The sequence below is a fragment of the Primulina huaijiensis genome, unplaced genomic scaffold (assembly GCF_012295235.1).
Source record: "Primulina huaijiensis isolate GDHJ02 unplaced genomic scaffold, ASM1229523v2 scaffold21623_ERROPOS600000+, whole genome shotgun sequence".
Lineage (NCBI taxonomy): Eukaryota > Viridiplantae > Streptophyta > Magnoliopsida > Lamiales > Gesneriaceae > Primulina > Primulina huaijiensis.
In genome coordinates, this window is record NW_027355398.1 from 123,072 (window position 1) to 147,946 (window position 24,875).

The window sequence follows — 24,875 nt, forward strand, 5'->3', positions numbered from 1 at the left end:
AGATAGATATATAAATCTACTAGCTACTTGAGAAACTTTGTCGTCCATATAACCTACAAACATATAAACTCATGGAAGCATCATGGCCGGACACACGACTTTCACAAGAACCACACCCTATACTTCATTTAATTACCACTGGTATTACGACAACCACAAATCCATGGATGGACAGCAGAATATGGAGTAGACTTCCTCAAAGTTCGATCGATCGTATTATATCCTGTCTTCCCCCACCCGCATTTTTTCGAGCTCGAATCGTTTGTAAAAGGTGGTATGCTATCATTTTCGCCAACAGCTTCCATGACTTATATATTCAAGTATCGCCTCCCAGTCACTGGTTCTTGTTCTTCAAGCAACACCCGCTTAAAATTACATCTACAGGAATATTAACAACGCCACCAGTACTATCTCCGGTGTTCACGAATATGAAGGCTACCTTTTCGATTCCCTCGACTTGAAATGGTACCCCCTCTCCTTCCCTTTGATCCCCGCATGGGTTTTTCCCCACCTCTTCTTCGGGTGGCCTAATTTGTTGGGTATCTGAAGAAGCTGGTTCTAAGACTATTCTCCTCTGCAACCTACTTATCCTTGGTAATAACTCCTTGATTCAGTTGCCCTCAACGCTGAGGCCTAGGCTCTGCCCTTCGAATGGTTTGACCATCTCCGAGTCTTCCATAGACTTGGTTCTCGCCGGAGACGACATGATATCTCCTTACGCGGTCAAGAATCTGAGTTCAGAAAGGTGGATTCTACTCCATATGGAGAACAACCGCTAGTCTCCCACGACTAGCCTTGAATCAGGACGGATGGTTCACGTGGAAGGTCGATTCTACTGCATGAACTACAGCCCTTTCAGCGTGTTGAGTTACGAGACGGGGATGAATCAGTGGTGCGAAATTCAGGCACCTATGCGCAGGATTCTGCGTTCCCCGAGCTTGGTTGAGAGCGGAGGAAAGCTGTTGTTAGTTGCTGCAGTTGAGAAAAGTAAGCTAAATGTTCCAAAGAGCTTGCGCGTGAGGGGATTGCAAGAAAACGAGGAAGTATGTGGGTGGAGATAGAGAGGATGCCACAACAACTGTATACTGAATTTGCGGAGATTGAAGGAGGGCGCGGGTTCGACTGCATTGCACGCGGGGAGTTTGTAGTGATAATGATAAAAGGTGCTTCGTCAGATCATCATAAAGCGTTTGTTGTATGAGTTTGGTCGGAAGCGATCGATGTGGATGCCAGCATGTCCTTATATTCATCTTAAGGAGATGAGTTGCTTGGTTTTGCCTATGAACCGAAACTTGCCGCACCGATCGCAGCTCTTCTTCACCAACTCACTTTTTCCTTTCAATCTTTTACTGCGTAGCCCATCGATCGGGTGTTTGAAGGCTTAAAATATTTGATGACCCAAATTGCTTTAATATAATTGTGCATTTCATTAACGGTGATAGCAAAAAAAAAAAAAAAAAAAAAAAAAAANATGTATTTGAACGCGCGCAAAGTTTGAAGTAATCTATGTTCATATTTTATTTCTATGATAAATAATTCATGGAAATTAATTTAAATAATAACAAGAAATAAAACAGTTAAATTTCTTAAAATTTTGGGGGAAAAAGATATGTAAATGCATACACACATCCATAATTTTTATGCTTTGCATGGAAAAAAAATAAGGGTGCATTTGGATCGAATCATTTGAAACAATGAATTTGAAAATCATTTCCATTGTTTGTATAACTTTAACAAAAAAAATCAAAATCATCTTGTTACTTATGAACTTTATAATCATACAAATCATAATGTATTTCAAATTCTTAGAAAATTGTGGACAATTGAAATCTATCGTGATTATTATGGTAATAGAGAAAATTGAAAATATTACATATATACAAGATTATCATCATTTGTTATTTTCCATACTTATTGGTGATTAAATGGTCGAGGCATTTCCCTGCCTTCCTCTAAAAGTGGCTCTATCCCTCTCTATGATACAATATGAACTAATACTCATCGCGCAACATACATAAAATATTTAGGCATAATTTAGTACACTTGATAACTAAATGATTATTAAGTTATCATCCTTCAGCACATGTTTGTTTCATTTTTTAACGGCTCATAAAAATTGGATGGGCCCGTGATAATGTTGGTCCACTATGGAGAAGACATCCCTCTAATGTATAGGGATATCTGCATGATAAATAATAAATTCTGTGAAATGACATTATTGCCCCCATTTCTCAAGCATTGGGATTTAAATTAGTTTTAGATATTCCTTCGATAAAAACTTGTTATTGATATTGTGTTAGAGCATACATAATTTATTAAAATTTGAAAATATATTTTTCTTATTAAAATTTAAAACTAAATAGTTAGGATGAAAATGAATCTATACTATTTATTAAACTTGAGATATTTCGAAATTTTGCTAAAAATTTATTTTAAAATATCCATAATCAAATTATAAACTCATGAAACAATAAAAAAAATATTAAAACGTAAAATATAAATAAAATAAATATATAAAAAGGTGAAAAACGAACTAGCGTATTGCACACATCAAATTAAATTAAAAATATATAAGATTATTTGATAAATAATTTATTTATAATTGTTTTATGACAATGAAACATATATACACACACATGGTTAAATTTTTTTTGGTAAGGTTAATTTTGTCATTACAATCCAATATATAAATTTAATCACTTTTGTTAAAATCATACCATACATTCAATATATTATCTTACCATCATACTTATCTTTGATTTATCTTTATATTATATATATATCATACTTATCATATCATGTATACCAAACTATGCCTTATAGTATAAACATGAAAGGCTTATCGTATTTCAAAACAAAAATTCTTAGTTAATTCATATCACATAAATGTATATCTCTTACTATTAATAACAAATGATAAAACAATGAGCGACGCAGTTTAGCACGTAGAGTGGTAGATTGCACATACATGCAGAGTCATAAACAAACGAGAGATGTAAGAGCATGGTAGCATAAATCAATGCCCTCCCAAAGACTAGTTTCAATGGAAACGGTGCCCTGATCACCGCACATAGCATATCTTATTAATCTTTGGTTTTAGAACAAATTTCTTGTCTATGGCAGTAAATAGACGTCCCTAATCCGAGTGATTTTGTCAAGAAAGAAGATATGCACACTTGATATCGAGTTATGAATATGATCTTATGGCAATTGATTTGATAAGCGACGTATCTCCTATCATAGTTCCCAGCAGAATTCTGGACATGATACTATACACACATATTTTGGACAAGAAAGATATAAACACTTGACATCAAGCTACTTATCTGACCTTACCACCGTTGGTCCATACATTAGCATAATGGGTACCAACAACTGCATTCTGGACCAGGCTTCACCAATATCATCATGCTTGCATTCTGGACAGGCCTGGCCGACATTATCATGCTATTAGGTCGTCGGAAAATTTTGAAGAACAATTTAGCACAAGTCGAATAAAATTTCATGACCACAAATCGCATGTTTCACCAGTCTCGCACAAGCCTTGTAAAATTCAATAGCAACCATTGCACCACTTATTCGTTTTATTTTTTATATATATATGAAACGGTCATATTTTATTTTATATATATATATGAAACGGTCATATAATTAAAGAAAAAATAGGGGTACAAATACACTGCCCAAGAGATCTACAAGGACTTTAAATAACTAATCACCTGACATCTAACAAACACAAATACCTCAAAAGTGCACTACAAAATTGAGTTCATTGGGTTGCCTGACACATAAAAAGAACCAGAACTCCAATCAACTACCGGCATCCATCTAATCTCGATCAGCTGACAGGGTAACTTGAGAAGATATCACTTCCTCATCTAACTGTCGTGCCTGCGAAGCGTCATACTGTGTTTTGTCCGAATCCACTTCCGCACTGCTCTTCAACACAGATGATACCTCCTTTGCTTCCCATTCCGTTCCTTGTTGGTCAACAGAACTTGACTTTGCGACCGAGCTATTAATGAAGCCCGGGGGTATGGCAGGAGGTGGACCAGGTGCAACATGAAAGCCAGCCAATTCTGGGACTTCAGGTGAAGGAGACAAGCATACAACAGCTTTCTTTGAAGCAGTTGGCATCACTGATGAGGAAAAAGGACCGAGTTTGTCATCACGGGGAAGGAAGTTAAGATTACCATCAATCCAGGGGAATCCAGAAACCCCTGACTTTGAGAGCTCCAGCCTTCCTGCAACAGAAGTTGATCCAACATTTTCTATATCATGGTTAGCAGGGAAGCTATTAACAATACCCTGAGAGGACTTATTAGATGCATGCAACCTCTTCTTCTGCTTTCTCTTCTTCTTCAGAACGCTCATAGGATCCCTGGGCTTTAGGGGAGGTGGAGCAGGAACAAGAAATGGAGGTATTTTGGAAGAACCTTCCCCATACAAAATTCGAACAGATTGTGCTATTGCAGACACAGCAGGAGGCAGCTCAGGTTCGAAGGCTTTACCAGGAGCATTCACAGCTTCTCGAAGCCAGTGAGGTAAACTGTCTTTTGGAGAAGTACATCTAGCAACTTCTTCCTTCCCCTTTGACTCCGAATAATTTCGAACCTTCTCACAGCCAGTGACCTGAGGAGAACCAACAGGTTCACTGTTTCCCATGTTATGAAGGTCAGGCATCATCCCCATCCTAGTTACATTCTTTAGTTTCTCCCTTTGCTGCAATCCATGAGAATCCAAGTAAATCGATCCTAATGAACTCAGAATAAAGGGTGGCTCATTAGGAGTGCTAGAGGAAACAACTGATCCCTGAATGATTCCTCCGAAAAAGTCCCTGGGAAAAAAAATTGGGAACTTATCTGAACTCCAAGTTGGAAGTGCTGGATCAGATCGATCTAATTGTGGTGGCCCAGACGGTAGACCACCAAGACCAAGTCTCGTGTCAGTTAGATGTGGTTGGAATTTCAAAGGCTCGTATTTTGTTCCGTACAGTGCTCGTGCCATCATTCCTTCTGAAATTCCAGAAAACAAAGGATTCTCAGATTTCAGGGGCTTGAGAGAGTTTCGTCCCGGAAGTCTTGGCCCATCCAAAATCCTGAGTTCTTCCTCCTCCCATCTAGCTGACAAATCCTCAGCAGTTCTCAAATTTGAAAACTTCAACCTTGGATCACGTAACATTGCCTCCCATCTTCCCTTTCCATGTCTACGAACACCTATCCATAGATGATCAAGTTCATCCTCCAACCAGATATCTATTTTAGATTTCTTCATCAGAAGGCTGTTTGATCCAGATCCAGATCCAGATCCAGTCCTTAGAATGATGTTCTCAAGATCCTTCCTATGGTTTTCAGGAAATGATGCAAATGTAGATGACACCTGACTTAAGCCCAATACTGGAGATAACTGTTGTTCTTGTTGATTATCCTTGGGTGGATCTGGTGGAAATTTGAGATTTGGCAACATGGGAAGATGAAGAACACGGACACCATCATTTGTGTCTGTAATTCTAGATCCCAGCGATAAGCTTGGGAACAATTCAGGAGTCATATATGGGAAGTTTGCACCGGGAATTGAATATCTAGGAATCTGCCTCTCATCAAACGGTAGTTTGGGCAATAGCACCTTTTCTTGGAAATCAGAATTAATTGCACCAGAGTTCCTAGAATGATCTGCAGGTGCTTTATCTATCAGGGCATTCAATGAATGCTGCAAATGAAAGTAAAAAGTTAGATTAAATCTATAGTTTTTCAGGACTAAATATATGCATGAGAGTGGTATGTACAACTCACGGGAGTGAATGGTAGATGCATATCCGAGACATCACTCCATGGAAATTGAGAAGTTCGGGATGAAAAATCAGGAAATTTATATCGGGTTGGGATTGACTCGTGACCATTAACAGTCATCTCATTTGACATGCCAGAGGGACAACAAGTAGATCTCATTGGGAACTCAACTCCAAGCCCTAGCTTGGTTTGTCTTTGGTAGGATTTTGACATTTTCCTCTGCAGGGGATCCATTCTTTTAGGAGCATTTGGGGCACATAATCCTATTACTGGTGGTAAGTTATGCCTCCAAATATCAATGGAGTATGTGTCCTGGTCATTGGTCGTGAAAACTTCAGACATGTGTCGGCCAGTGGATGTCACAGGACGTTGCAGAAGAAAATTAGATTTCTGCTTGGACATTCTTCCCAGCTTCAGGTTTGAGTCAGTCATGCTATTTGGTTCAATCATTTGGCCATGACTCTTACCTTCCAATTCACTATCTGGAATTTTTTCTTCAACAGGTTGAACTGACACCTCCATTTTCTTTCCTTCTTGAGAATGAAAAGGTGGAAATTGAGGCATCAACTCTAGCCTGTACGGTCCCAGAAGCTGTGCCAATGACCCCTTCATGTTCCTTTGGGTCAATCTTTCTTTTTGTCTAGAACGAAGCTTGGTACTGTTTAAACAAACAACGCAACAGAAGTATTGATTTATCAAAATCTAGAGAAAAATAAGAGAGTCGTCAATCACTGTTTTTATATCTGTGGCAAATCTCCAAAATTGTAAATAGCACGTATATACGACTATAGAGCTAACAGTCAAGAAAATACATGAATTTTAACGAGTAATTGCAGAAATATGAGATGTAATATTCGTTAACGATCAAAAGAGAATACATAAGAATCCATGATTCACGAAAATACACTTCTTGAGAGTTTCAAATTTGCAATTACAACTTTTATCCTGTATAATGCTTTCATTTTACATAATGTAGCTCAAATGAAACTCCATAAAAAATTTCAAATATGTAAATCAACTACTTAGTATAAAATGCATGCTAAAGACTTGCACCAATAAAGCTCATCACCCTTTTCTGCGATAGGAGTTTAATTTTTAGTATTGTCTTAATTATCTTCAGACGGCGATGGCTTGTGTACAAAAATAAAATGCATTACTTCAGGGTTCACAACAAAGGGAAATTCATTATCTGGAGTTTGTGATAAAGACATGTTTTCCTGTCCATTTCTGGCAGTGATACAAATAAAGCAACACAATTCACTCTAATTTAGAGTTTGTTCCATTTCCTCCCCATAGCTATGTACTATTAATTTTTACTCTACCCTCTTCAACTATACTCACTCATTGATATTATATCTAAAGCATAAGAATTTAAAACCGTATTCTCCAGAAACCATTTTTTTAGAAGGCTCAATAAATGAAAATTATGAGAATACCATATCTTCCTGGTGCTAGAAAAGTTACTACAAAAATGTGAAAAATGAATATCAAGTGCAACTCACTATTTTTCTTTAAGAGCTCGTCCAGCTGGTGTGTACTCCCCCTCAGGCTCCGGTTCTTCCACAGTAAAATTCTTACCAAATTATAAAAGATACCATTCAGATATGACTAAATCTAATAGATAGCTCAGTCCAACATAAAACATTCGACACAATGAAAGTTATTATAAGAAATCAAGATATTCTAACAGAAGGTAAATAAGAGGTGAAACTAATGCTGATAAAACTGAGAGGTGAAACTAATGCTGATAAAACTGAGGCTATCAAACAACGCAATTTCCAATTTGCAACATTTTGTTTCTATTTTTGTTTTTATATTCTTTGTAAAGCAAAACAGTTTGGCCAAACAAGGTTAAATGAACAGAAACGCAAAAGTTAACAAGATCTGAACCAGATCAAAAGTTCTCAGAAAAGACAACACAAAAAAAAAGTATAACCATCTCCTAACAAAATAAAACCAAGGCAATCTAGTTTTCAAAGTGCACTAATGTCTGATTGAGGAATTTCTCTGAAATATTAAAAATCTTAATCCACAAATGCCCAGTTTGGATGGATTACTGGAAGCTGTCTCCCAATTGGAAAAAGCTATAAGCCTATAATATATTGAAACATATGCAAATCAAGGCTTAATCAGATACCATTATAAAGATAACTCACAGAAAGTGAACTTGTACAACTACTGTAAATTTGTCAAAAGATGACAAAGACAAATGTAACAGAATTTCTAGAATTTTAAATACATGAAATATATGTGCAGAGGTGTAATTTGTCAAAAGATGACAAAGTACAAATGTACCAGAATAACCAGAATTTTAAAAAAATACGACGTCTATGTGCAGAGGTTTACTTTAATGCTTCCAAACCATTAATAAAGAACTTGGGCTTCAAAACACATAAAAAATGACAAGTTCCCCCAACAGACAGGTGATAGACGGATGTGCATGGATAAAAAGAAACATTATAATTTGAATTATTGTATAATAAATAGATGAATTGATAGAAAAAAGGGTGAAATAGAGAGAAAGAAGGAGTACTCCAGTCAGTGCTTCAATAGGATGAGTGACATATGTCTCCCTATATGAAACAGCTTTTCTCTGGCGTTTTCCTCGACCAAGAGCTGCTTCCTCCTCATTTTGATATCTCTCCCATCTACAAAACCCATGAGCAGCAACTAAGACAAGACCTATCTCACAATGTAGGGAACTCTAATTTATACACTTTCTACAGTCGCATATACACATGCCACAAATTTATATAGATATTTTAAGGGGTACGGGTACTTACAATTTATGAAGGCTATACCATTGTCAATGAAGAAAGAATAACTGAATGAGAAATAAACTCATACAGGGAAACACATAAATCCATCTTCTTTCAGTGTTATCACAGATGGATACTCATATTACTGGTGACAAAGTTAACCCAATACACAAAAAGCACCCCCAAGGAACGAGGATTCTTTGATAACGGGATTTCGTTGGAATTTGAGGGATGGAGGAAAGATTCTAACAAGGCATATATTGTTGAAAATTGCTGCAATAGCTGGATTAGCATATATGGGCTACCCTGGAATCTATGGAGGCCGGATATTTTTAAGATTATAGGGGATCATTGCGGAGGTCTGATGGAAATCAGCGCTGAAACTTTATCAACTAGTGACCTTGGTGCAACTAAAATCAAGGTTAAAGGCACTGAAGGAGGGTTCATCCATAGTAGATTGCAAATTCCACTTGAAGGTGAAATGACAGAGATAAGTATAAGGGTAGAAACCTTTGACCCTAAAGCGTACCAGACGAAAAGCAAACTAACGCTCAAGTTGTGGTGAACGGCAAGAGAACTTTGGCGGGGTGGGGAAACAGCAATATTCGCAAGATGCAAACTCTTGAGGAGGGGTTCAAAGGAGGGCACAGCCTAGGTAATCAAGAGAAGAAAAGTTTACCAGCCCATGCATTAGACAACGAATTAATGGAGAAGCACCCTGGCACGGCTATTAACTCAAATCAGAAGGATGAAATGCTTGGTCCTACTGTTCGGGAGGAAAAACAAAAAGCATCAGCAAGTAAGAGTGTCGATTCGTCATCAAGTGCTGGTAGCAAGGTGATCAAAACCCTTTCGAGAGTCGTCCCTAAAGAACACATAAGATTTCAGAGTTTCAAATCAATTCAATGGAAGCGACGCCGACGAAGGGGATGCATAGTGAAGAGGGTGTTGTAGACACTAAAAGATCATTGCATACTTATGGGAAAACTTATCACAGAAGATCTAAGAGAGGTGTTGTTGAGAATAAGGACCAACTTAGTACTGAGGGAATCAAAATCCAAGGTATAAACAGCCCTAAGAAGCTTATCTGCGAACTTGATGGCAGCTTTGACGTTGATTTTGATGGCTCACATGAGGATTTGTTGGAGGACGAGATGGTATCCTCAGAAACGGATAGTCAGGTTTCAATTCGATCGGAGCAGTCTGCTACAATGGAGGAAGATTTTGAGGATTTGGCAGGGCTTTTCTCACCACCGAAAAAACATGTTGACTCCAACATGCATCAAAAAGCGGTAAACACGAGTTCTAACGTGGGACAGGTATTATCTGGACTTCACTCATCCTTTTTCAATCACTCACTCATGCTTCATTCTATTTTACCAGTTTCTTTTTCGGCTTTGGGGTTGGCTAGTGGTCTTTTAGGAGGGGGGATGGAGAAGGTCGATGAAAAGCCGGGAATCGAGAAAGAAAATTTCAATGGGGCTGCGATGGGTCACAGAATTAAAGCTGGTTCTGGAAAAGATGAGGTACATACAATTGGACTTCGTGGGGAAGGGGATAGGAAGTCGAACGGTACTTTGAGTAGAGAACTTCACAGATTACAGTGTGGTATCAATTATGAGAGAGGCTCGACCTCCAAGGGAACCATCGCTTCATTATGAAAATCCTATCCTGGAATATATGAGGTGGAGGGGCAGCAGCTAGGAGAGAATTAATCAGGAATGTCATACGCACCGAAAAACCGGAAATTGTTGTGTTATTGGAAACAAAAAGAGATAGGGTGGACAAGAAATTTGTGGCAAGTATCTGGAAATCGAGATTTGTTGAATGGGTTTGTCTACCGTCAGTGGGAAGAGGGGGGGTATACTGGTGATGTGGGATCCTAGAGTGGTGGCAGTGGGTGACAATTTGATAGGAGAGTTTTCGGTGTCCATCGAAATTCGTGGGAATGAGGAAGTCAAATGGTGGTTCTCGGCAATCTATGGCCCGGTAAAGCCAAGAGAGAGACAAAATTTTTGGGATGAACTAGCTGGTTTGAACTCGATATGTGGTGATAAGTGGTGTTTGGGAGGAGACTTTAATGTGGTCAGAAACACAGGTGAAAAATTGAACAGTCCTTCCATAACCACGAGCATGAGATGTTTTGATAGTTTGATAGAGGAATTACAAATTCTAGATCCCCCACTTTTGAATGCTAAGTACACGTGGTCGAATTTTAGGGCATATCCAATTTGTTGTCGATTAGATAGATTCCTCATTACTAAGGGCTGGAAAGAAATTTTCCCAAATTACAGACAAAGGGTTCTGCCCAGAACCACCTCTGATCATTGTCCAGTCATGTTCGACATCAATAAATTCCGTTGGGGTCCGGCTCCTTTTATGTTTGAAAACGTTTGGTTGACACATTCTCAGTTCAAAGATTTAGTTAAGAATTGGTGGAATAATGGGACCATTCAAGGTTGGGAAGGGTACAAGTTCATGAAAAAATTGAAAAGGATGAAAGTTGAAGTGTCCAAATGGAACAAAGAGGTTTTCGGTGATGTGGGAAATAGAATTAAGGAGTTGGGCAGTGGTATTCAAAGGTTGGATGAATTAGAGGGGTCGGGGAGGTGGTCTGACTCTCTGAAAGAGGAAAGGAAACATTTAAGAGGCGAGTTGGAAACACTCATGCTCAGAAGATCGCAAATGCAGTGTCAAAAAGCCAAATTGAATTGGATGACGGCAGTGGATAAAAACACGGAATTTTTTCATTCTTTGTTGACAAATAGAAGAAACAAAGCGCTGATTGAAATAGTGGAATTGGAGAACGGTTCGAGGGTCACTGACGAAAGAGTGATTGAAGAGGAAATTTTAGGATTCTACCGGAGATTGTATACGAAAACGGAAGGGGAGATGGGAGATTTCGAAGGAGAGGCAGATGAATTTCGGGGCTTGGATTGGTGTGAGATAGATAGGATTCAATCGGAAAATTTGGAATCACCTTTTACCGAGGAAGAGATTAAAAAGGCGGTGTTTGACAGTGATGGGTCTAAGGCTCTGGGGCCGGATGGTTTCACAATGGACTTCTTTCAACATAATTGGGACACGGTCAAAGAGGATCTACTTAGGACGTTCGCAGAATTTTTCGATAGTGGAATTGTTAATGGCTTAACAAATGAAATGTATATCTGCCTCATTCCGAAAAAACAAGATGCTATGAGGATAAAGGACTTCAGACCAATTAGCTTCATAACGAGTTTGTACAAAATTTTGGCTAAGGTCTTGACAAACAGATTGAAAAGCGTCATTAGTTCCACGGTTGCGGAGAATCAATGTGCCTTTATTAAAGGTAGACAAATTTTGGATTGCTGCCTCATCGCTAATGAGGTGGTGGAATTTTATCGAAGAAATAAGAAGAGAGGTTGGGTGTTCAAAGTTGATTTGGAAAAGGCATACGATAACGTCGAATGGAGATTTCTTGATTGGGTATTACAGAAGAAAGGTTTTGGCAATAGGTGGAGGAAGTGGATCAAGGGGTGCGTTTCTAATGTCTCCTACTCGATCTTTATCAACGGAAGGCCACGAGGAAAAATTAAAGGACAGAGAGGACTTAGACAAGGGGATCCGCTTTCTCCATTCCTTTTTCCCGCTTTCTCCATTCCTTTTCAATTTGGTAGTCGATGTTTTGGGAAGGATGGTTGATAAGGCTAAGGAAGACAGCAAGATTAGAGGACTCGAGGTAGGTAGACAAAAAGAACAAATATCTCACCTACAATTTGCAGATGACACATTATTTTTCGCACAATCAAAACATCATTTGTTAGAGATAGTGGAGCTAATAAAGAGGTTCGGATTGCTCTCGGGTCTTAACATGAATTTGGAAAAAGTACGCTGGTGGGCCTGCATATGTCTGACGAGGAGACAGATGGATTGGCAATGACAATCGGGTGCAAGAAAGGGAAGTTCCCAATTAAATATTTAGGGGTTCCCTTGGGAGGTAACCCTTTGACTATGGAGTTTTGGGAACCGGTTTTATCCAATATGGCAAAAAAGTTAGCTAGCTGGAAAAAATCATTTTTATCAAGGGGGGTCGACTAACGTTGATTAAGGCTGTTTTGAGTGCCATTCCATCTTACTTTATGGCCATTTTCAAGGTGCCGAACAAGGTGGGGATAATTATGGATAAATTGATGAGGAATTTCTTTTGGGATCGGGCCGATGGTGAGAAGCATTGTCATGTAGTAGGATGGGATCAAGTGTGCAAACCTAAGGACAGAGGGGGCCTGGGATTGGGAAGCATTCGTTTAATAAATAAGGCGCTTCTTGGTAAATGGTGGTGGAGAGGTTCAGTGGATAGGGAGAATATGTGGAAGAAAGTTATTGCCAGTATATATGGTACTGAAGATAATGGGTGGGATTTGGGGTTGGCGGGGAATACGACCTTCAGAAGTCCGTGGAAATGTATTTCTCGATCGTTCCGGTTTTTCATCAGTTGGTTAGGGGGTGCTTAAAAAGGGTAATTTTATTCGGTTTTGGGAGGATGAGTGGGTGGGGGGGGTTCCGTTCAAACTTCGTTTTCCGTCGTTATTTGAGATCTGCACTTTAAAGAACAAACCAATCATAAGCTTTGTTGATGTACTCTGTAGCAGTGGAAACTTCCCTATTCATTGGGATGTCCGGTTTAGAAGGAATTTTTCGGAGAGAGAAGATAGTGAGTTCACAAGTCTTTTAGGGGTCCTACAGAGTGTTCGATTGGAGTGGGGTGTAGAGGATCATAGAATTTGGTTGGGGGATTCTTCAGGGTTGTTTTCTGTTAAATCTTTTTATAACTCTTTTTTTCCTTCCCCTATTCCTAATCCATTCTCCTATTGTTTCAATATCTGAAAAATACCTGTCCCGCCGAGGGTTCAAGTGTTTTCTCAATGTTACAGCCGGAATATCGACATCTCAGTGTCTCAGACTTATCCAGGGATTGGAAATTTGTTTTCTCATGATAGTGGCGTTGTAGTTTGTTTTTAATCCTTTGTTTATAGCGGATTTCTTATTCGCTACTTGTACTCGCTATTTACATTCAATCAATATATTATGTTTCGTATAAAAAAAAACTTATATGAAGCTCAGAAAATTCTCACTAAAGCCTCACTTAATTAATATTTCAACTAATTCAAAACATAAAAACATTTTCTGTTAAAGAATGAGATGCAGAGGTTTATTAGCACAATGCAAAATGATTAAATAGGTGAGAAAAGATAGAATTCCCCACCTAACTCGCAGTAGCCTATCCCATTCATTCTCTTCAATGACGCCAACAGAAATATCATCTTTATTTTCAGAACTTGGCGCACCTGTGTCGTTATTAGTCACAGGTCCTGACACCATTCCAGCTTGTTCTTCCGTGGACTCATCATTCCATTCAAGAGACTGAGAGGAAAAAGGAGAAACAGAGAGAAACAAGGGTATTAGTTAAATCAAAACACCATTTCCCCGTTATTAGAGTGGCAATCCTACGTACGTGAGTTCTTTTCAAGAGCACTTTCAGCATCGATCCAAAAACCATGAAATGACACGAGATTTATTCACATTTAATCAAGAAACTATAAACGTGAAACATATCAGCATTGACAAATGATTGAAGAAAGAGGAGAAATGAGATAGCAAAAGGAAGAAAATCATTCTTCCAAATATGATGCTAAAGTACCATAAGAGCATCCAATGAAATGATCCAACTCATTTATGTAACTCTGTAATAAAGTTATATCCTAACATATGTGGTGAAGTGCACATACTCATTTGAACCGTAACGATTATATTTAAGAAACAAATTGGAATTCTGGTTTTACAGAGAAATACTAAATAAGAAAAAGGTAACAGGAGGTCATAAAATCAGAAAACAGTTTTCACCTTCACTGAACCAAGCATGTCATTCTCCAGCTCAGTTTCAGTATTATCATCGGCTGAACCAGACTGCAGGTCTGAGCGGTCCAGCAGTTTCAAAATGGCATTTTCATCCCATGTGATCTTATTGCTACAATCAGCACATTTGTCTTTGTATACATCCCCAAGCCCACCAGTCCTCCTATTATTATGCTCTAATTCTATAAGTGAATCATCTTTATTGATGTGGTTGTCACCATCTTTTCCGATAATCGAAGATGAATCGCTAAAAAGTTCTTCCGTGCCCCATTTTAAGATGTCTTCCACCTCCTTTTGTGATCCAGACTTGTTCACAAAAAGTTGATCTAGCATCAGCTTTTTCTTTGCAAGCTGCAATATACGCTCTTCAACACTAGCACGGACAACAAGCCGGTACACAAGAAGTCGGTTTGACTGCCCTATTCGATGCGCTCGGTTCATAGCTTGGATATCTGCATGTGGATTGAAATCTGAATCATAGATAATTACAGTATCAGCAGTTGCCAAGTTAATGCCAAGGCCACAAGAGCGCGTAGATAAAAGAAACACAAATCTACTCTTGTCTTGATTGAAACGTGTTATCGCCGCTTGCCGATCGGCCACAGAAACAGAGCCATCAACTCTCTCATATGTCTTATGCCCAAATTCAATAGTCAAGTAATCCTCAAGGATATCAAGTAACTTGGTCATCTGTGAAAAAATAAGGACTCTATGATCTTCTTTGTGAAGAAATTTAAGCATATAATGCAGCAGAGTCAGCTTAGCTGAAGCTTTTATTCGCATTTCATGAAGAAATTCCAGTGATCCAGATTCAGGTTCAGTGCCTGGTATGAGATAAGGATGATTGCAAACCTTCCTTAGCTGCATCACAATATTCAGCATCGATTGTTGAGGAACCCCTTTTCCTATGTTGCGTAATATTTGGTAGTTCTTTGTGAGCATGGCACGGTAATATTCTGCCTGAATTGATGATAGCTCGACAGGAACCACTCGTTCAGTCTTAGGGGGAATATTCTGCATGGCATCCTTTTTAAGCCTGCGGAGCATGTGTGGAGCAACAAGTTTCTTAAGTTCCTCCACCTTTTCTGCGGTGGTTAGATCTTTAAATTTCTCCTCAAATGAAGAAAGAGAAGGAAAAGAAGCTTGCTGCAGAAAATTGAGTAAATTGTACATCTCGCCAATATTGTTCTGAAGAGGAGTACCAGTCAACAGTACTCGATGGTGGAATGTAAACGTATTCAGCAAGCCAAATAGCTTACTGCCAGAATTTTTCAGGCGGTGACCCTCATCAACCACAAGAACTTCCCAGGGAACTCCACGTAGATATGTGGAATCACATAAAACCATTTCATAAGTAGTTAAGAGAACATTGAATTTGTAAGAAGATGGTTTGTTTTTTCCATGGGGATCACAGGCATGCCATTCATATTGGCGAATTAAGGCTCTAGCTCTCGTATTCCCATGATATTCTACGGCATTGAGATGGGGAGCCCACAGCGCAAATTCTGACATCCAGTTAGGCATTGTCGATAGAGGAACCAAAACCAGACAAGGAAGTCTAGCTTTAAATTCGAAATACAATGATGAGATAAAAGCACAAGCTGAAACTGTTTTTCCAAGCCCCATTTCATCAGCAAGTATCACATTTCTTGATTTATGCCAGCTTTTTCGCAACCAATTCAATGCTTCCAACTGATGTGGAAACAAAGAACCTCCAACTAGCTCTTTAGGCTGTTCTGTGAGATTGATTACGTCACTTGGTGGGAAGTCATTTTTGTCTCGGGCTGAATTAAGCTTGGCACTCTCATTCTCCAAGGTTTGCGGTTCAAACCTCAAGAATCTATCAACTAAGTGAAATGACTTTGCAATAGCAGGTTCATCAATTCTTTCCCAAGTGCATTCATCATAAGGAAGACCTTTCCATTTTACGTATGCTTCATTTGATCCATCAATGGAGGACCGGGTAGCGATTACTCGATGTGGCATCTTCCATTGTTCCTCACATAGATTTATTGAAGCTGTTCCATACTTTGACTTGTAATTCTCCAATTTTCGTTTGGCCAGAGTTTTCAGCTCAGATTCGGGAATCCAGCTGTTATGAAGATGAGATTTCCCAACCCACTTCACCAAAAACTCATACAAGACAGTGGTGGATCCAGCTTCAACCAAGCGAGACTCTAGGAATTTCTTTTTGGGAGCAATACCCAATCTCGTGACCTTTTTTTCCTCCTTTGTGCTTCCATTTTCATCCAAATAATGATTAAGAAAATTCTTTAAAGTTCCAGAGGTGAGACTGTCCTTCAAACCACCATTATTGTCACAAGTCTCCAAGATTGTCATACTCTTCTCAACCTCTGAAACCACCTCATCAGTTGGTGCACCGAAATACAAGTTACTGTCACTATATTTTTTGTTATTCACCACCATGGAATCAGAACCCTTAGTGTCTCTCCTCAAAGAATCTGTCAAACTTTTCTCTTTACATTCTTTGGTCGTTGTTCTTCTGTAAACCTGTAGCTTGCCTTTATTCATATTAATTTTTAAGTTTCTTGCTCCAACGGAACAGCTGGCAACATCCTTATGGTCCTCTCCTGAGTTTCCATCACCAACCGCATCCAAAGGCATCCCACAGCTGGGAATTTCCTTTGACAGTTTACTTGGATCTTCTGCAACAAATGTCTTCCCAATAAGGAACTCCTTTGCATCCAAAGGCAACTCAGAGCAGGGATTTTCCTCAGACAATGTACTTAGATCTTCTGCAACCAACGATTCACCTAAAAGTGCCTCATTTTTGTTGATCACCGCAGCACCACAAACAAAATCTCTGTTATCAACTTTAACTCGACAACCAATAATCCGATCCACCTGATAAGTTAAAAATGATGAACAAGATTAACATATAGGTAAAACTTTTAAATTAAAGGCACGGTTCAACACGTACTGCGAAACAACATCATGCTCTTAAGAACAAGTCCTGTCAACACATACCTGCTGAATTTCAAGAACATGCTCTTCATCTGCTGCATGTTTAACTGTAATTTTTTCTGCTTCCTGTGTTTCAAGTGAATAGGGAGCTGCTACAGTAGGAATCACCTGTATACAACGAATCCAAATCTTGGAAACAATAATATTCATAGTAAACTCAACAGATAAAGATCGGATGACAATATCAAAATGTATAGAAAAGGCATAATAAACAACTACCACAGAGCTTCAGTGTAGAAGATGAGAGCAATTCACAAGATGAAGATGCAATATAGACTATATAGAGACAGCAACCACAACAATAATAACAGAAAAAACACACACAAATGAAGGTCTAAATAAGACACAACAAAAGAAGAAACTTTTCGAGACCAATCAATTATAAACTAGATTATGAGCAATTTGACAGAATCAAAAATCCCCCCAACTGATTTGGTCCTGTCCAGTTTAGGTTTCAGCAATCCATCACAAAATGAGATCTGGAGCCTGAATTTACTTGCTGCAAATTAACCAAACTCTTTGGCTCTGTTCTTCAACAAATGATGAAAAAACCGCTTCAGGTCATTAATCTCACAGTTCACGACAGGTTTTTTAACATTTTCTAACACACCTCTTTTTTATTAACAACAAAGAAAATATCCCTTCACCTACACCAGGTTATAATTTTAATGAAAGATTCATTCTTGTAAACGTTGCATAGTGGGTAATTTCGTGAAGGAAAAAAGCTTGGGTAGGACCAACTAACGAATTTCTTCATTTCGTTGCCATTGAGTGGACCAAAATTCCAGTTGTTTCCAATCTGTATCACAATATCAAGCAGATAATAACAAACATAAGCAGTGACACCATCCTAACAATACCTTAAAAATTTAAGGGTATTTCAGTAATTAAAAGTGAAAATGTTAAAATTACAGGTTTTCAGCATCAGATGCCCCATCAACCGAAAATAAAAAATAACTTCATATTGTTAAGAACAAACGAGAAGGAAGTTGCGGACCTCATCCTTTGGTAGGATATCAGTGACATCTTTACCACTATCCTGACTTAATGAAGTTGAACTAGTCTTGTGGACATTTGTTTTACATTTTTTCTTAGATTTTGAAGCTCCTGGGTGTGTGGTATTCCCTTGACCTTTTCTATAAGTACCAGAACCAGATTTGGCCTTGCCAACTTTATGCTTCTTATCATTATTACGAGAGCAAGCTCTGTGCTTTCTTTTTTGGGCCACTCGATTGGCAGCTTCCAATGCAAGGACAGGTTTGTTTTCAGGTGATGATTTTTCGGATGATGCTTCAGGTTTCATCTCAGAAGATTCCACATTCGCAGTTGATTTTTTTTCCTTCGACAAGGATAAGGATCCCTCAGCAGGAATTGCTGGCTTCTCTGCTCGTTTACGAGAACGGGATTCATCTAGTTTCTTATCAACGCCACAAAAAGAAGAACTATCATCCATTGAACTATCTTGAACCATATGACTCTGATGATTATTGTGTGCATCATTGGACGAACTCTCCAAACGTTCAAATATTTGGCCACAACGAGAAAGGGATGATTTTTCTTTATCTGAATTATGTTTCTTCCCAACTGCAGAACTTTCAGATGTTTTAGTAAATTTGTCAGTTGCAGATGATTCAGTATCAGTTTTAGTCCTTCTAATTATTATCTTTGTTCGTGCTCTTTTTGAAATGGAGTCCAGATGGTTCACAGACTCCAGGGAAGCATGTCTCTGACAACACATTGGGCATACCCATTTTCCCGACGGAATACGCTAGAGAAGACAAGAAATCAATGATGTGTTATTGCATGTAAATGAAAAAAAAGAATCTCTACACAGATATTGTCAAGATAACAAACACAGAGCAAACATACCTTCAGAACAGGATCTAAACACTCAAGATGATACGTGCGGGGGCAGCTATCACAACACAGCAGCTTTCCACCAAGTTCACAAATTACACACTCGTAATAATACTGAGATTAGAAAATGTGAGTCACATGTCATAAGCAGCACACAAGCTCTCACACATTCTAGCATCCAAGTCCAATTAGTGCCATTAATACATAAGAGTGACATGAGTCAAGGAAACTGGGATAAATAGCTGGGAAACAAAACTAAGGTAAAAAAATTCAGAAAAATACCAAAAAAAAGACAATTAGCCAAATGGGGTGCTGAATTAAGCATGCAATGATTTTCTTAAAACATATATTTCCCCATTTGGAAAGAACCAGTTCAATTTTGTGTCACTTACCGCTTCAGAATTTGACTCTTAAAAATTGAACCAAAAGATAGAAAACATTGAATTCAAATACTCACCCCATCGTTTCCTTTTCTCTTGCCAGAACATCCATCTAAACTAGCATGCTCTTTCAGTTCAAGCTTCGACAGTGTCGTGGATGGAAACTTGAAAGACTTGTAACCTTTTTCTCTATCACCAGGCTTAACTTTACCCGCTGGAAGCTTTCCGCGTTTACGTTTCAACACCCAGTTTCTGTCAAGCATTGCACTAGGCTTCGAAATGTTTTCCTTCATTTGCATACACTGAGAACTGTAATGAGTGATGTCAGAATGTAGTCAACAGTACAAAGGATGAGTTGAGGAAAGAAGCTTAAAAATTGAAGGGTGAGTGCCATAAAATCAGGTAGAAATTAGGTTAGGCATTAAGATTAGACTCCGCTCATAAGCAATATGGTGGCAAGTAACAAAGTTAACAAGTAAATATTACAAGCTCAAACTCCCCGAGCGAGAGAGAAAAAAACAAGTAGGGGAAGAAAGAAATACTGGCAGTAAAATCCAATATACAAATAATCGTGTTTAAACCAAAGGGATTATGGACTAAAAGATGATCCTAGAATGACAATTGTAGGAACTGAAAAGGCAATAAATCTACCTATCGATGCCAATATAAATTTGTTAAATAGACCGCAAGTTTCGTTTTATAAATAGACATGCTATTTACAAACCACTCATGCTTTTACGAATAGCTCTTGAGGCCAATATGATTCTCTCTTCTAAATTTATTTCCCTAAGAATCATGTATCACTCTGGCTAAGCTACCTTTTTCTTGGTTTTCCTGACTTAGAGAACAACTGCCTTCATTTTTCAACCAAAGAGTTACCAATAGACTTCATATGTTCTTTCATCACTATGCTTTTTTTCTAAATAAACTGCCACTAGATATTTATATGCTTCATCAAGAATAAGAAACAGCAACACAGCCGATTGCAAATGTAGAACCTATGTCTAACTTCTTCAGTTTCAATACACGGTCGAAGTTAAATGACTTATCGCGTATCTTGAAAACTAAATGGAAAAGGAAATATACAGTGAAAAGAACATCCATGCAAAGACAAAATCTGATCATGAGGTAAATCAAAATCTGTGAAGAATGCATATATATAGAACACGCTTTTTTCATGTAAACCTATAAATGGACTGCTTTATGTTCAAGACATGACATGCAATCGTGCGTTCCGTTCATGGAAGATCAAAACTACTTGATCAAAAAACACTAATAATTCTTAAAACAGAAACCCAGAATCGAATGTCATTAACAAAGACATACACAATTATAATTTATATACACTAAAAAGATCGCAACTTTAACTCAATTACAACTTAAACCCATAACATGCAAATATAAAAGAGCGCGCCCGCGCACATGAAAAACGAAGTGCGAAATGCAAAATCTTCAGCTCAATTTGTCAGAAAAGTAGAAAGAATAACATCCCATAACAAAGTAATTACCCACCAAAACCTTGCTAATGGATCAAAACACCAACAAAAACTTGAAAACAACCCCAATCTGTCTTATCTCTTCATGCGCACAGAAGGATCGAAACAGAGGAAGCGGTGGAGTGAGGGAAAAGGGTATTAGGTTATAGGAGCACGGAGAAACGAGAATAAGAAGAGAGAGAGAATACACGGGGCAGGGCAGACACTTGAAATAAACAGATAGAGAGAGAAAGTTAATGTATCGTATTGTGTGTTGCGACGGATTCGCCGGGGTCATTGGACTTTGGGCCTTTACACACGCTGACATGTATGCTGTGGGAAGCGAGCCTAGAATTCGTCCACTCAAGATCCGACACGTGGAACTACGGGACGCCTGTCGCCATCCTTCTCCTCACGCTCTCCTTCGTTTTTTTTGCGCTTCTTCCCTCTCATTCTTCCACGAAAAACCCATTCCCTCGAGTTCTTCTCTTTCAAATCCTTTCCGTCTCCGTGCATAAACTCTCCGTTTATGTTTGTAACATGCAACGGTGAGCTGGTGGTCAAGACTTGGATCATTGGATTTGATTGGCTCTTACTGCATATTTAAACTTAAACCCATCACACGAACTGTAGCTACGTATGATCTTAAAAAGATTTCATGTGAATTGTGAACGGTAACGGTCTCTGGTTGTTTTGCATCGTTACTTGGTCTCAAAGTCTTGCGTATAGAGACCAATATCAATATGGGATATAATAATTTTGAGTCATCTTGATTTTCTTGTATTGAGACGAACCATAAGCAATCAAGTGATAAGTTAATTGAAATCAACTAACTGACCTCTTGCGATCTTCTCTCGAATTTTCTAAGTGATTATCATTTATCGGGAAGAAAAGTATACAGTTATGATTGTACATCATTAGTCCTTACAACCCGAGACAACACTGAGGCTCTACATACTAGGATTGTGCTTTAACTCATTTACCGACTCCGCAAAGGTCACAAGATGGCGAGATTGAGTGTAAATTGCGACATATGTAGAAACATGTGCATTGTAGTCGACAATTCACCGCTTACATACGAGTGTGAATATCATATATGATACAACAAAATAGTAGTGTATGAAATCTCTAGCCAGAGTGTAAGATGTACATTAGAGACAAGGGTTCTCTAGTTGTGCATGCGATGATACTATGAATATTTCATGATTGTATCACATAGCTATCGAATCTAATATGCAACGAAGACTCCCTCACCTCAGCTTATCAAAAAGACTCGGTCACAGAATACCAAGCCAGCTGCAGTTCCAGTAGCTCTACCTGAGCTCAGATTACTTCAAACAGGAGCTGAGGCACCTATCTCCACAGTGCCCATCCGATCAGTCCAACTAGCCACAGAGCTCAGATCCGAAAAGAATGGTGAATATCCTTAAAGGCTCATAACTGAATCTGGAGAGACTCTGAAGCTGCTCGGAATCCCAGCTCCCCTCACCACAGTGGTCCAGCCAACAATTCTTCTATAGGAACAACCAAAAGGTGTGATAATCAGAGAAGTGGTGAATACAACAGGATCGGAACAGGATCTTCCTCACGCCCTAACTGATCCGACGGGTAAACGGAAACTGATTGAAGAACCAAGGCCTAATAATGAGCTAAAGATGCCATTCAGACTCATATAGACCTTATCATAGACGAAATCAATGAATATGCTGAGCTAAAGATGAAGCATTATGATGAGTGGGTATAGTTCAGGACTGTAACTCTTGCCAAGCAGTCGAGGAAGAAGTAACTCTTGCCAAGAAGAAGAGTAAAACGATCGAGTTGGTAAAAAGCCAACAGTTAGTAACGAATAACAAAAACATTGTATTTCAATCAATTGCGCTTTGTTTTCAAATTCACATTCAGTTTACAAATCGCAATTTCTAGCTCATTACTCATTTATATATTCATAGCATTCAGGCTACTCATTTGAGCTATTCATTTATCAACTGATATATTTTGTAAGAAAAGCTAAGAGTTTCAGTTTGGTATTATTTAAGCCCAAAACTGAAGTGAGTTATTACATTCATTGTATAGTGAATACATATCGTTGAGATATAAGGGGTGAGATAGGAGCATTTGAAGTCTCTGAACATCCATAAAAATCCTCGTGTGTGTTATTCTTATTCATTCAGTTATCACAGTACCCTAGCCAAAATATTTAAATATATCCTTCAGTTTAATTCCGCACTATTTTAGTTAACTGATCGATATAAATCGATCCTAACACAACGACAGATGAAGAGTTGGTTGATGATTTGGTAAAGATTGTTCTACCCTTCGAAACTATCGACTCAAATTGAATCTGAGCAAGTGAACTTTTGGTATACAGACAAACAAGTTCTTCAGATATATGATTACTCAAAGGGGTATCAATGCTAATCCAGAGAAAGTTCATGCCCTCACTACCATATGATTGCCCCTAAACATACATGAGGTACAAAAATTGACAGGGTATATCACAAATTTGTCTCGATTCACTCTATGCCAATCGGGACTTTCTTGATGAAAAAAATGTCGACTCTAATGCCCTCTCTAGGTAGAATTGGATAGCGTTTCTACAACACTGAAGGCTATTCTCGATCTTCTCGGCGGTGGTGCCATATTGCAGTAAGCCAGTACTTGAGTTCTATACAAACCTTTCACTAGGTGTTGGTGATGAGAGGTCCGACAAATGTGGGAAAATTTTTGTTGAAAACAGGGTGTATGAATTATATCATCCAACCGGGCACTCCCTTTCTTCAAGATTATCCGCAAAACCTCTAACTCGAGTGTAATATAGAAAGTGAACTAGCCTTCCGAGAGTTGAAGTCCTACTTGGCTGAGCTGCCTATCCTCAATAAACCGGTCAGAGGCAAGAAAACATTATTCATTTATCTAGCAGTCACTCCTCGAGCAGTCAATTCGGTCTTGGTCCGAATAGAAAATTCAACCGATCTATTTCGTTAGCCATGCTTTGAAGGGAGCCAACTTCAATTACATCATGCATGAAAAATTGGTACTGACCTTAGTTGTTACTGCTGGGAAATTGAGGTCATACTTCATTTCCCTTCCCTTCCCTTCCCGTCACCGTGCTCACCAATAACACTTTGGGAAAAATCATTTCTCATCCGAATGCATCTGGAATACTTGTAAAGTAGGTGACTGAGCTCAATGAACATGATATAAAATTTGAGCCCCGAACTACCATCAAAGCGCAAGCATTGGCGAACTTCATCACCGAAACGATTCAGGTGTATGAAGAAGAGCAATGGAAAGTCTATGTTGATGTCTTTTCTTGCCAAACTGGTAGCAGGGTCGGTGTTGTTAAAATCTAACGTTGGTGAAGAAATGAGTCTGGCTATCAAGTTAGACTTTCGAGCCTCAAATAATGAAGCAGAGTATGAAACTCTCCTGCTCGGTCTAAAGGTTGCTCGAAACATGGGAATATCTTGAGCCGTTTATTCAGCTTGTGATCCAACAAAGCAGTAGAAAATTCGAGGTGAAAAATGATAAAATGATCAAGTATGCCCAAGCCTTTAACCTGGTTTGGGAAGCATTATCTGAGTTAACCACTCAGCACATACCCAAGACCGAGAATCGAAAGACCGATCATCTGGCCAAAATGGCTAGTGCTTTAGTCTGACCCTCTAGTTTGAATATAACAGAGCAAGAGTTGATTTCTCAGGTCAAACACATTCGAGAAACTAAGATGGAAATTTG

The 24,875-nt window shown here is 38.7% G+C and overlaps 1 protein-coding gene and 1 pseudogene across 4 annotated transcripts; one reads left to right on the forward strand and one right to left on the reverse strand.

Moving 5' to 3' along the window:
* Window positions 1-71: 71 nt before the first annotated feature.
* Window positions 72-1,357, forward strand: LOC140966999 (protein UNUSUAL FLORAL ORGANS-like; annotated as a pseudogene).
* A 2,277-nt stretch (window positions 1,358-3,634) lies between these two features.
* On the reverse strand, window positions 3,635-21,838 carry LOC140967003 (protein CHROMATIN REMODELING 4-like). 4 transcript variants are annotated; one of them, XM_073427332.1, is made up of 11 exons: window positions 21,347-21,838; window positions 19,740-19,971; window positions 19,295-19,396; window positions 18,423-19,193; window positions 17,429-17,533; window positions 14,429-17,305; window positions 13,791-13,948; window positions 8,323-8,437; window positions 7,292-7,362; window positions 5,793-6,447; window positions 3,635-5,709 (listed from the first exon to the last, which is right to left on the reverse strand). In XM_073427332.1, exons 1-11 carry the CDS (start codon window positions 21,463-21,465, stop codon window positions 3,829-3,831), a joined length of 7,086 nt encoding a protein of 2,361 aa, XP_073283433.1. In that variant the 5' UTR covers window positions 21,466-21,838; the 3' UTR covers window positions 3,635-3,828. The 4 variants fall into 4 exon arrangements, with proteins under 4 accessions (XP_073283433.1, XP_073283437.1, XP_073283436.1 ...); XM_073427336.1 differs by having other exon boundaries at window positions 19,740-19,949; window positions 21,347-21,837; XM_073427335.1 differs by having other exon boundaries at window positions 19,740-19,949; window positions 21,181-21,837.
* Between the last annotated feature and the right edge of the window lie 3,037 nt (window positions 21,839-24,875).

Excerpts from the sequence above, each read along its gene's own strand:
- LOC140967003 (XM_073427332.1), bottom strand. The coding sequence starts at position 21,465 with ATGTCAGCGTGTGTAAAGGCCCAAAGTCCAATGACCCCGGCGAATCCG. Across the intron at positions 13,949-14,428 it reads ACATGCTTGGTTCAGTGAAG|TCTCTTGAATGGAATGATGA; the intron begins GTGAAAACTGTT and ends TTTTCCTCTCAG. Across the intron at positions 5,710-5,792 it reads TGCATCTACCATTCACTCCC|CATTCATTGAATGCCCTGAT; the intron begins GTGAGTTGTACA and ends TTTCATTTGCAG.